Source organism: Nannobrachium achirus (genome assembly GCF_963921795.1).
Source record: "Nannobrachium achirus genome assembly, chromosome: 1".
NCBI classification, from domain to species: domain Eukaryota; kingdom Metazoa; phylum Chordata; class Actinopteri; order Myctophiformes; family Myctophidae; genus Nannobrachium; species Nannobrachium achirus.
The window spans coordinates 61655634-61667763 of NC_137810.1; the positions used below are offsets into that span (position 1 = coordinate 61655634).

At 42.3% G+C, this 12130-nt stretch overlaps 1 protein-coding gene across 1 annotated transcript in view; it reads right to left on the reverse strand.

Annotated features, from left to right (window-relative positions):
• Positions 1–402: 402 nt before the first annotated feature.
• Positions 403–12130, reverse strand: part of LOC308289225 (sec1 family domain-containing protein 2-like) — a gene marked incomplete at its 5' end in the record, with an annotated part of 199475 nt that continues 187747 nt past the window's right edge. The window contains 2 exons of the mRNA XM_080730851.1: positions 403–765; positions 9978–10097. Coding sequence (XP_080586977.1) covers positions 673–765; positions 9978–10097 — 213 coding nt within the window. The 3' untranslated portion in view covers positions 403–672. The remainder of the gene's footprint in view (positions 766–9977; positions 10098–12130) is intronic.

Genomic DNA, 12130 nt, shown 5'->3' on the forward strand with positions numbered 1-12130 from the left:
ATACCTCTAAAGTGACAAATTAAACATTGGCCAAACTGTAAAATATTGGAGGCAGAAATTGTGAAAATAGCCGATCTGCATGCTCACAACGCCTCGCAACGGCTATTTTCACAATGGAACCGTGTTATACAAAATGTAATGCCTCTCTTAGTGCTCATCAGGGTGGGGGTCCCCAGTTAAATATGATTATTTTGGGGGTCGCGGCCTGAAAAAGATGAGAACCACTGGAGTAGAGGAAGAAACCTAGCAACTCGCTGACACATATCTGATACAGGAAAATAAAGGAATAATTTACTTTTTTGTGTTTTGGCAATTCACTTTTTATTTTATGCAAATTGCACACACACACAACGTTTTAAACGTGAAGTTATGGGGGACACTTTGTTGGAAACAAACGTGACACATATATACTATTCACCAGGAAACATTCAAAAATAGTTGTCTTACCAGTATATTTACTTTGTAATCCAGGGGTTAAGGGAAAAAAGCAATGAAGACCCGCTCAATAAAACAAAACACGGCGCCCACAGTGGAATGTTTTAAAGTCGCAAAGCGTGACCACGTTTACTTTGGACGACGTTCCCTCGGGCTCATTACCCACGTATCCAGAACACATGCGTTGCAAAGTGAGCGGCGTGTGCGCGCATGGGTGCGTGCACGCCGTGCGGGCATTCAGATGCCGATGTCTGGCATGAGTCTCTGGGTGGCAAACAGGAGTTCAGGGATGTCCGTAGGCCTCAGGAGCCTGGTGGACAGAACCACCACCTGCAACACAACAAATAATAAGGCCCAAGTTAGCGTCGCACACTCTGTCAGTGGTGGAAGAAGCACTCTAATGCTTTACTTAAGGGACGACTTCACCACTTTTGATAATTCAGTGACAATTTAGTGACAATTTAAGGACTTTAACTCATTCCCCGTCTTTTAAAATACCTTCGAGCTCCCATTTGCCATTCGTCTCCATATTGATTGATTGAAGAATTTATTAGAAGTTTGCAATAGAAAAAAGTACAGTTTCATGACAGTACAAATCACTGGTACAAGGTCAACTAAAAGGAGATCCTAGAAAGCCGAGGCTTATTTCCACTTATTTCCACATAGACTTCCATGTAATTCATAGTGCACGGATCATGCACACCCGTGCCTAGATCATACACCACGTGTGTCCACATTGCTCACAGCTTTCAAACAAAAAAATCCGAATGGAAATCCGTTCAGGCATTTGTGAACTAGCAGCCATTATGTTTTCCTAAAATGTAAACAAAGATGGCTACCATGTTTGAAAGATGGGGTTGCTATGGGGGTTAAACATGCAATTTTGCGATTGCTATCATGCCTACTATTTTTTGGGGTCAAATTTCTTTTTTTGAAAAACGGGAAATTCTCTGGACTATCGGGCCTGGCGGGGAGGGACATTAGCATATTCTCGGGACTATCGGGTTAGGGTTAGGGAATGAGTTAAAGACGTTTTTTTAGTACCTCTGGTCAAACATAACCGATCTACATGCTCACAATGCCTCGCAACACGAGGCGTTTTGAGCATGTAGATAGGCTATTTTCACAATGGAATAGATAGAGTCATTTTGGGAGTCGTGGCCTGGAAAGGTTGAGAACCACTGCTCTAGCGCAGGGGTTCCCAAACCTTTTGGGGCACCCCATAAATATGTTTTTCTTCTGAGGCATACATTATATTCATAATTTTCACTCCCAGCTTTATTACTCGAGTAAATCAGAATTACGTTGTACATTCAAATGAATTCACCTCCATCTAAGGGGAAACATAAAGGCATTTTTGCAGTTTGCATTATACATCCGATGTATTGCAGTTACCAGCCCTAATGCAACTCCTTGCAAATGCAACAAAACAGTTTTAAGGCCATGTCACACCAATGCAACTCCTTGCAACAGCCATTGGGGATAATGGTTGCAAGTAGTTGCATGCAACAGTTTTGTTGCAAGGAGTTGCGACTGGTTGCATTTGTGTGGACTGGCCTTAATAGGGAAGTTCACAACAAGCACTATAACGATAACTGTCGTCATAGTTCTGGTGTGAAGTCTGTCATCCACTTAAGCTAGAACTTTGTTTTATCTTTTTTATATATTTTTTCATAATATCTTTATGAACTCAACATCGCACTATGGATTACACAACCGTGGTATGGCGGTATTGTGGTTATTGCACCCAGCCCTAATAGCCATTTTGGTTATAACTGAAAATAACTTTGTACTTCAAGTTTAAAATGATACAAAATATTATTTTTAAGTGTCCAAATAAATTCAAACTTTAATCAAATCCTCTCGTGGCACCCCTGGACTGCCGTCACGGCATCCCAGGGTCCCCACTTTGAAAACCCCTGCTCTAGCGCACTGGTTGTCAAAAGTTTTCATGTGGAGGACCCGCAAATTAATGTAATGTATTTGGCCACGGACACCATCTGAAAATATGTTGTTTTGTTAAAAGATCGGCGAGTGTGACAGTCTGCAGTACGTGGGAAGTAAACATAGGCTATAACATGCCAGCTGTTGCACCATGCTGGCTAATACTGACTGCAGTTGAATGAGAGATAGAGCAATGTACCAATGTTTCCCCATAGGGAAGCAATCTAGTCCTCTATGTTGCATACAATCGATCACATTCCACACTTCTGGTTACTGGCTGGTGAGTGACCAACAATTAAGTGCATGGCACCCCTTTACCTTAAGGTGTCTACACACCAAACAGCCTACAGGAGACTCCTTCTGACTGTACACAGACTGCAAAGAACTGCAAAAAACTAAGCACTTATTTTTTATTTTATTTTTTTCAGACGACGCCGACTGTAGTTACTGTATGGCAGTGGTGCCAGGTCTGCTCCTTATAAGCAACGTTGATCCTGTTTTCCTATAATGTTGCTAGTTGTGTGGGTTGCTTTTGTTTGGGCTTGTTTCTGAAGTGTAGTTGCTTATTTGGCCTTGCTTTCAACATTATTTTATAAAATAACTAATGTAATAGAGTTCAGAGGTGAAACTGGTCGCGCTTTTGGGCTTATTTTCATAGACCTGGTCGCGTATTTCACTCACAGAATCTGGCAACCCTAACCCGGCCGGAGGCAGCTCTGTTCTCCGTGCAGAGGAGGAAAAAAAAGAAAACAACAACACGGGCACTTGATGGACTATTACTAGCCTACTACTAGCTTTGCTTTGGATCCGATTGGAATAGGAATTGAGAGTTGAGATTGAGAATATGGTATTTAGTAAAAATATGCGACGGGAAAATGTCTCTGGCTTGTTTTGGCTTGGTTTTGGAGCAGTAGTAAACTATTCTACAACTCCCTCAATCTTACCGACGGCGAGGGGCGACTGAACAAAACTGAGCAAGTCCAGTTTTCCAGTTTTCGGTCGATAAGGTTCCCGACCCGCTGCCGAAAACCTGACGATGAGCTCCCGTTCGGCAACAGACGCTTTCCGCCGCCTTCCGCCGCCGAATCGTCGCCGAATCTGTGCGGTTAAAAGTGGCCTTAAAGGTGTCTACACACCAAACAGCCTACAGGAGACTCCTTCTGACTGTACACAGACTGCAAAGAACTGCAAAAAACTAAGCACTTATTTTTTATTTTATTTTTTTCAGACGACGCCGACTGTAGTTACTGTATGGCAGTGGTGCCAGGTCTGCTCCTTATAAGCAACGTTGATCCTGTTTTCCTATAATGTTGCTAGTTGTGTGGGTTGCTTTTGTTTGGGCTTGTTTCTGAAGTGTAGTTGCTTATTTGGCCTTGCTTTCAACATTATTTTATAAAATAACTAATGTAATAGAGTTCAGAGGTGAAACTGGTCGCGCTTTTGGGCTTATTTTCATAGACCTGGTCACGTATTTCACTCACAGAATCTGGCAACCCTAACCCGGCCGGAGGCAGCTCTGTTCTCCGTGCAGAGGAGGAAAAAAAAGAAAACAACAACACGGGCACTTGATGGACTATTACTAGCCTACTACTAGCTTTGCTTTGGATCCGATTGGAATAGGAATTGAGAGTTGAGATTGAGAATATGGTATTTAGTAAAAATATGCGACGGGAAAATGTCTCTGGCTTGTTTTGGCTTGGTTTTGGAGCAGTAGTAAACTATTCTACAACTCCCTCAATCTTACCGACGGCGAGGGGCGACTGAACAAAACTGAGCAAGTCCAGTTTTCCAGTTTTCGGTCGATAAGGTTCCCGACCCGCTGCCGAAAACCTGACGATGAGCTCCCGTTCGGCAACAGACGCTTTCCGCCGCCTTCCGCCGCCGAATCGTCGCCGAATCTGTGCGGTTAAAAGTGGCCTTTAAAGACATGGTCCAGCCTTACAACTTGGGTGACTTGAAACGTCACCTTCAGGCGGCTGCTACTCGAGACTTGTAAATAGACTAAGCCCCCATGCTTCCACCCCCCTCACTTTTTGTTTTTTCTCCCCATCTTGTAAGATTTTATTGAAGGCAAAGCCCCATTGAGATGCAGCATCTCATTTTCAAGAGGGACCCATAAGGACATGACATACAAAAGAACATGAACAGCAGACATACGTACATACAAGACAGAGGTACAGATACATTCTTACACAGATAGCTTGCTCACCCTCACCCACCCACCCACCCCAGCACCCACCACATCATCAGCTGATGGGCAAATAAGAGGCACAGTACAAACGCATAAGCAATGACTGTACATACAGGTAAAGTTCATTAGAAACACATACAAGTTGTTTCAAGATGAATAGGGAAGTCTTGAAGTGACCAAGTGATGAAATAGCTCTTAAAGATAGAGGAAGATTATTCCAATCAGATGGAGCTTTATGGCTGAAAGACCTTGATGGATCCTGTTTGGTTAATATTATTAATATAATATTAATATAGTAGTGTGTACCAATTTGTGTATAACGGTCAAATATCATAATTCTTTAATTGTGCTGTTTGCCACTCTGTGTTCCAAAACAAACCCTAACATTGTTATTCCAACAGCCTTGACACTGTACAAGCGTCTGATATTTAACTGGTAAACCATCTTTAAGCTGTCAACAACCAGATTACACCATCATGTCAACAACTCTGTTGTGTTCTGACCACTGATAAAGGTCATCTCAGTTCATGAGGTGACCACGGTCGCCATATTACATCATCACGACAGGACCCATCCTACTGTTTTACAGTAATAAAATCATGTCAACTGTCTATTAGGGCAGAAAGCAACTATGGGTGAACTATTGACTTGCTGTAGTGTACGTTGAACTCGGAACTATTCTCTTAAACCCTGCCAAACCCGAGGAACCCGAGAATTTTGCGATGTCCCTCCCTGCCACGCCCGAGGAACCCGAGAATTTCCGCCATTTTGATTTTTTTTTTTTTTTTTTTTCAAAAAAATATTTTTTTCAAAAAATGTTTTGGGACCCCAAAAACGTTAGTAGGCATGATAGCGATCGCGAAATTGCTTGTTTAACCCCCATACAACCCCCATACAACTCAGGTAGCAGACCTCCAAGCTCACAACAGTGTAAAACATAATGGCTGCTATCTCATGAATGCCTGAACGGATTTCCATTCGGATTTTTTTGTTTGAAAGCTGTGAGCAATGTGGACACACGTGGTGCATTATCTAGGCATGGGTGTGCATGATCCGTGCACTATGAATTACATGGAAGTCTATGGAGACGAATGGCAGTTAAAGAGTACGAAGGTATTGTTAAATGGCAGCATATGAGTTAATACAATTATTTCAAACGGACTTATTAGTGTGCTGCCTCTTTCTTTGACTCTGACTCTGACTGTGGTTTTACTCTGTGGGTGGAAGCCAATTCACTATGGGAAAGGATTACTTTCTAAAGGAATTAATACATGGGATATAAACAAAATACCCATCAGACCTTCTTCCAACCTCCTTAGTTATTGATGGTACATCTTCTGCTTTTGTACTTGATTTTATCCTTTTTCTGCTTTTGTAATTTATGTTATCCTATGTAAAGTACTATGTTCTATCCATCTGTCTTTCAATGTTATATGAGATGAGATACATAAAGTAGTTCCTGTGTAAATAAGCCGTAACGCTTACTGGGATCTCCTTTTAGTTAGCCTCAGAAACCCAGGCTTTTATTTTGGCGATAGGAAGAAAAATAAAAGCCTGATAATAAACTTCAATCAATCAATCAATCAATCAATCAATCAATCAATCAAACAAACAACGTATTAACACGGGACCTCTAGTCCTTCTTTCCCTAAAACAACATGGCTAACTTTGCAAGACTTTTCCCACTCCTGGCTCCCAAGCAACACACGCACGCACGCACGCACGCACGCACACCATAACTGCAGACTTACTCCCGCTGTTCCACCGCAGTCTAAAAACTCTTCAGACTCCACCTCAATCCATAGCTCTTCTTCCTTGTATGACTTCTCGTTGACTCCTCAGATAGATGCTAGTCATTCTGTGCAGATGTATGTTGGTACTTGTCCACGTGCTATGTATTATTCAGATACAGTATATACGCGTACAGTCCTACTGTTTGCCTTTCCACATGTGCCAAGCACAGAATGTTGTTTCGGAGGCAGACAGGTACTGTAGGTCTGATCTTTACTTGGCATTACAATTATAGCAAAATGTATTTCTTTGCACTTTATTTTATTTACTATTTTTACCCTGTTTGACATGTCATTTGTACGTTCTGCTCTGGATAAGTGTAAACCCATGGTTCAGGCAACCTGCGTCCCTACTGCTCTGTGACCAGCACGGTCACACACACACACACACACACACACACACACACACACACACACACACACACACACACACACATAAGCACGCACAAAACCCAATTATACTTGTGGGCTGAGGTCAGGGTTGTGTGTGTGTGTGTGTGTGTGTGTGTGTGTGTGTGTGTGTGTGTGTGTGTGTGTGTGTGTGTGTGTGTGTGTGTGTGTGTGTGTGTGTGTGTGTGTGTGTGTGTGTGTGTGTGTGTGTGTGTGTGTGTGTGTGTGTGTGTTCGCCTGGGCAGTTATAATTAGACCCGCTCTGCTTCTTGTGCATTTCTGATTACAGATGGCAAGCTTTGATCCCAGCCAAGTCTTTCATTTTCTCTAGCCTCAATCTCCATGTCTCTTATTAAACTGCAACAGATTATACAGTGCTCTCCTTACACACACACAAACACATGCACGGTTTGCAGGGGACCTTGCGCTAAACACAGGCCGGCAGACATGTCACAGCATCATGTCGTCGTTGTCGGGTGGAAGCCTTGTATGTCCAAAACCGTTCGTTTTGCATTTATCATTTTAAAAACGTTTTAAATAGCACACAACGCCTCGCGCCGCGAGGCGTTGTGTGCTTGTAGATCTGCAGTTTTCACTAGTTTTATGCGACAGCCTTGTATGATGAAGCAGGGCTTTATTTTGCGAAAGAACTGACAAATTTGAAACTTGGAGATACGAGGTTTCTGCCCGACAGTGATGATATGCATGTGTAATTACTGTGTGAATGTGCATTAATCAGAAGATAAACTAACCTGTCAGGTTAGTAAACACAGCTGTGGAACTGCTACCATCTTGATCTCGTTTTACTGTGGCAAATGAGTTTCTCTATAATGGGATTTGATACGTGATTCACTAGAGTGGTTCTTAAACTATTTTTAATTTGGACTCTGAGACAGAGACGTAAGTGTCTTAAGCCAGTGGTTCTCGAACTTCTTTGGTTGCAGGGTACCCCCTTATACTGATTTCTGGTGCCAAGTAATACCCCCTTCCCTTCAAATGTCCAGTTCCAAATAAAACAGCATCATGGTACATAACAGTTGTACTAGTCAAGTTGTATTTTTTTTTTAAACAATTTACAGATGAGCAGGTTCACACAAAGTATGTCAATGTTTTATCATTAACAATCACAGTAAAATACATGTTCCCATTTTCTATGTGTTCTCACGTACCCCCTGCAGTACCCACGCGTACCTCCATTTGAGAAACACTGTCTTACGCAATATTACACGAGAGGGTGTGGGTTATCGTGATTATTGGAACACTTGCGTTGCCGCAGGCACGAGCCGAAGGCTCATTGTAATTAAGATATTCAATAGAAATGTGTAAATATTTAATGCCATATTTAGCTACTATGTCCCTGAACTTCACATGAAAACGGCTAGCCTAGCCGCTAGCATAGTGTCGGGAGAGGGAGCGCTTCAGCTCTTTCGCGACCAGCACAGCTGGTGTCTTTGTTTGATGAGACCTGTGTGGTAATGCTTATTATTCGCACAGTTAGAGAGCTATTTCAACCAATCGGATTGCTACGTCGGAACTACCTGTTGTATAATTGGTGGATAGCCAGTCTCATACTGTTGGCTACTAAGAGTGAGCAACTCCACTGGAGCAGTTTGGGGGTTCAGTGCCTTGCCCAATGGCACTTTAGCTGTGTTGGGGGAGTGGTAAGTGGTGGCCATTCACTTCCTCGCCCAGGGGATCGATCCCCAAACCTTTTTGTCACAAATATAATAAATACACATAAGGATGTGAGATCTTTATTTATGATTTAAAGGTGTATTCAGTGATAATGAAAGTGGCCGGGGGTCATCTTGGAAATGTTTAGTTTTTTATAGATTTATTACACCATTATAATGTTCTCGTTTTGATCATTAGACCCAATCACTGAATATTGGTAGGGCTACGTCTCCAGCTTCAGGATATGTATAATACTGATTTACTACGAGACAGTGGCATTTATTGAGTTCAGTAGTTTACAATCTAGGCATTTAGCAGACGTTCTTAATTCAGAGCGACTGTGGTTCTCAAAACTTTTATTCTGACCATCATAACTAAACATCATAACATAACTATGGCCATACTCTACCCTGATTTGTCGAGGACTGGCTGGCCATCTCTGAAAACCGAATCTAGCTATGCTCGCAACACGGGCCATGGTGGAAGTCCTTATATGGTCAGCACACATTCTAGTGAGGAGAATGAATGGAAAATGTACCAATTATATTTTTATTTGAATGAAATACAATCACTGAATATACCTTTAATTAGGGAGAGAGATGAGCCACCCAATGGGCTTTCATTTCTTATCAAATTATCAATAACCTTTTTTTTCTGAGAGTAAAGAAAAGTTCATGTTTTCATCAACATTTATTGAACAGAGGTTTTCTGGGGATATAAAACACACCATAGGTCATAGGACATATGGGGACAGGGACTAACAAATGGAACCAAATGGACCCGCAATGGAGGCCATTTGTTATGGACACACGACGGGTCAATCGGTTCCATCTATCCACTCTGACAGACCCCTAAGGGTCAAATCTGTTCCCTAGGTATCAATCATTTAACTGGGGACCACCTGGACTTCCCCACCTCCCAAGGACCCCTCGGGGTCCAGGGACCAGGGACTTAGACTACATTGGAGGGGAGTCGTATGTAAAGCTCAATTCAGACTCCATCGCATGATGGTGTTGCTTTGTCGAAATAATTACAAATCGTCACTAGGCATCGCTAGAGTAGCTTGAAGATCTGTTGCTGAGGCAAGTGACACTGTCACAATGACAGGACATAAATGTGTCATTACTCACGAGAAGGGAAACCAACAGTCATGAGGTCAAACATTCACACCTGTGTCGAGTGTGTCAGACTTGATTGATTGATTAGGAGTAGTTCGCCACCTAAATGACTTTTTTTCACGCCATGGAGACTTGAGTTCAATAATATTTTTTGTTGCATTCCTAAAACAATAATCTGATTACAATTAATGTCCCCCCATTGATTCCAGAAGGGGACCCAAATGCATTTGTGTCCCCATCCGGAATCAATGGCGGCAAATCTATTATAATGTTTTTTTTTGTCTTTTGAAATACAAAAAGATATTAGTGAACTCTTTTATAACTCTATTATTGACGTCTCCATGGTATGAGTAATCAATAGAAAACAAGTCATTTTGGGGGTGAACTACACCTTTAATCGATTGACTGATTGGTGATTGGTGTGCAATCGCTCACCTGGGTCCCGGGTTTGTGGGTGGCAACAATCTCTTTGATCATTCGCAGCTCCGAAGGTGTGACTCCGCCCACCAGGAAGAGGAAGAGCAAAGGGTGGTCGCTGGGGTGTGGTCGGCTCACCTGGAGGGGAGAGATGGAGCGTTACACCAATTGAACGGCAGCATCCGATCAGTGTTATTTTTTCAGCAAATTTTGATTTAGTCTTAGTCTTTTGAATAATAAACCATTCAGACTTAGTCCTGTCTTATGCTGCATTCACACTGAGAGAAGCCAAGCTAATGGTATGCTTGGTAATTCAATGTATTCTCTATGCAAACCAGCTTTAAAAAAAAAATCCAAGATTTTTTTCCAGCTTGGAAATTTTAAAAGCTGGTTTGCATTGAGAATACATTGAATTACCAAGCAAACCATTAGCTTGGCTTCTCTCAGTGTGAATGAGGCATTAGTCTTTTGAAATTGTTTTAGTCTAGTCTAGTCTTAGTCGACTAAATATCAAAACATTTTAGTCTTAGTATTTTAGTCTTTGTCTTTTAGTCTAAGTCTTTTAGGCTAAATATAACCACATCTGACACTGTCTGCTACTCCCTGTGCAAAACCAACACGATTTGAAAAGAACAGATGAGTGCCATTCACAAATGTAAAGATAAAAGATGTATTTGGCTTTAATTTCATTGCGGTTACATACCAGTGTTAATTTTACAGCCATTAGTCTTAGACTTAGATTTAGTCTTAGTCTTTTGAATAACACACATAATAGTTTTAGTCTTCCGAAATAGTTTTAGTCTAGTTATCGACAAAAATACAAATCTTGTAGTCTTTTAGTCTTAGTCTGCCAAATAAACACTGCATGTGACGTGACAAAATGTCATGTTATGGGTTTTGTTTTTATTAGGGGCCGTGTGTCCACTGAGACGGGGTTATGTTTTTCTGGCCGAAAATGCCTTCCCCTGGCCAGGCCGGGTTGCCTGATGGAAGTGGGAGTCGGTTGGGCCCACGCGTAACCATCGTTACATGTGGGAGCCGCGAGACCGCCTCAAAGGAGAAGAGCTACCACACCGTTCATGGACTCTGCTGTACCGCCCACGCACTGGGGCGGGATCAAGACATCTATGCAGACATGAGGCTTGGTAGGGCAGCGCAGCATGGGAGTGGTGCTTGAGCAGACGACTGAACACACATGACCAGGGACATGCTGGGCCCCTGATTCAACCCGGGAGAAAGAGTTGTAGAGGCCCTCATTGCGCGCTATAGAGAGAGATCTCTCTCTATAGTGCTGCTGCTACTCAAAGATTTGCCATTTCAGATCATGACAAGTGACAAGCCAGTGGGCCAATTACATGAATTAGGCCTATATTTCGTTGTTGTTGGGTGGAAACCTTATATGTCCAAAACCGTTTGTTTTGTATTTATCATTTAAAAAATGATTTAAACTAGTGAAAACAGCCGATCTACAAGCACACAACGCCTCGCACCGCGAGGCGTTGTGTGCTTGTAGATCTGCTGTTTTCACTACTTTTGTGCGACGGCCTTGTATAATGAAGCAGATGGAGATACGAGGTTTCTACCCGACAGTGACGATTTACTTTTAGACCCAACTACCTACCACCCGGAGGACGGCCGCTTTGATGTGGGACCATGCATGATGTTTGCCCGGGACCCAAACTAACTAGTGAAAATAGCCGATCTACAAGCACACAACGCGTCTTGCAGATCATCTATTTCTTAATTATTACTCTTTTTGTATTCATGCAATTTTTAGATTTGTTTGTTTGTTTGTATAATGCATTTAAAAAATATATTTTTAAATATATATGTCACCGCTAGATCGAGAATCAGTTAGATCGAGAAACAGAGCGCTCGTCGTGCAGTGCGGGGCGGAACAAGCGGTCGCTTTGATCCACAACAACGACAACGTAGCGTCGGCAGGAATGATAGCGCCTCACCCCACGGAGGTTAGGGTTAGGGTTAGTCATAGTCTTACTGAAGTTAAGGTTAGGGTTAGTGTTAGAGCTAGGCTAGTAGATAAACAAAGAAAGAGGGGTCGCAAACGAGTGACGTCAGCGACTACACAAGTGAATGGCTGTTGTCGCCATCTCATGGTGATTGCGCAGAATTACACAGGTGCGCTGATAACAGACTATCAAAGTGAATTG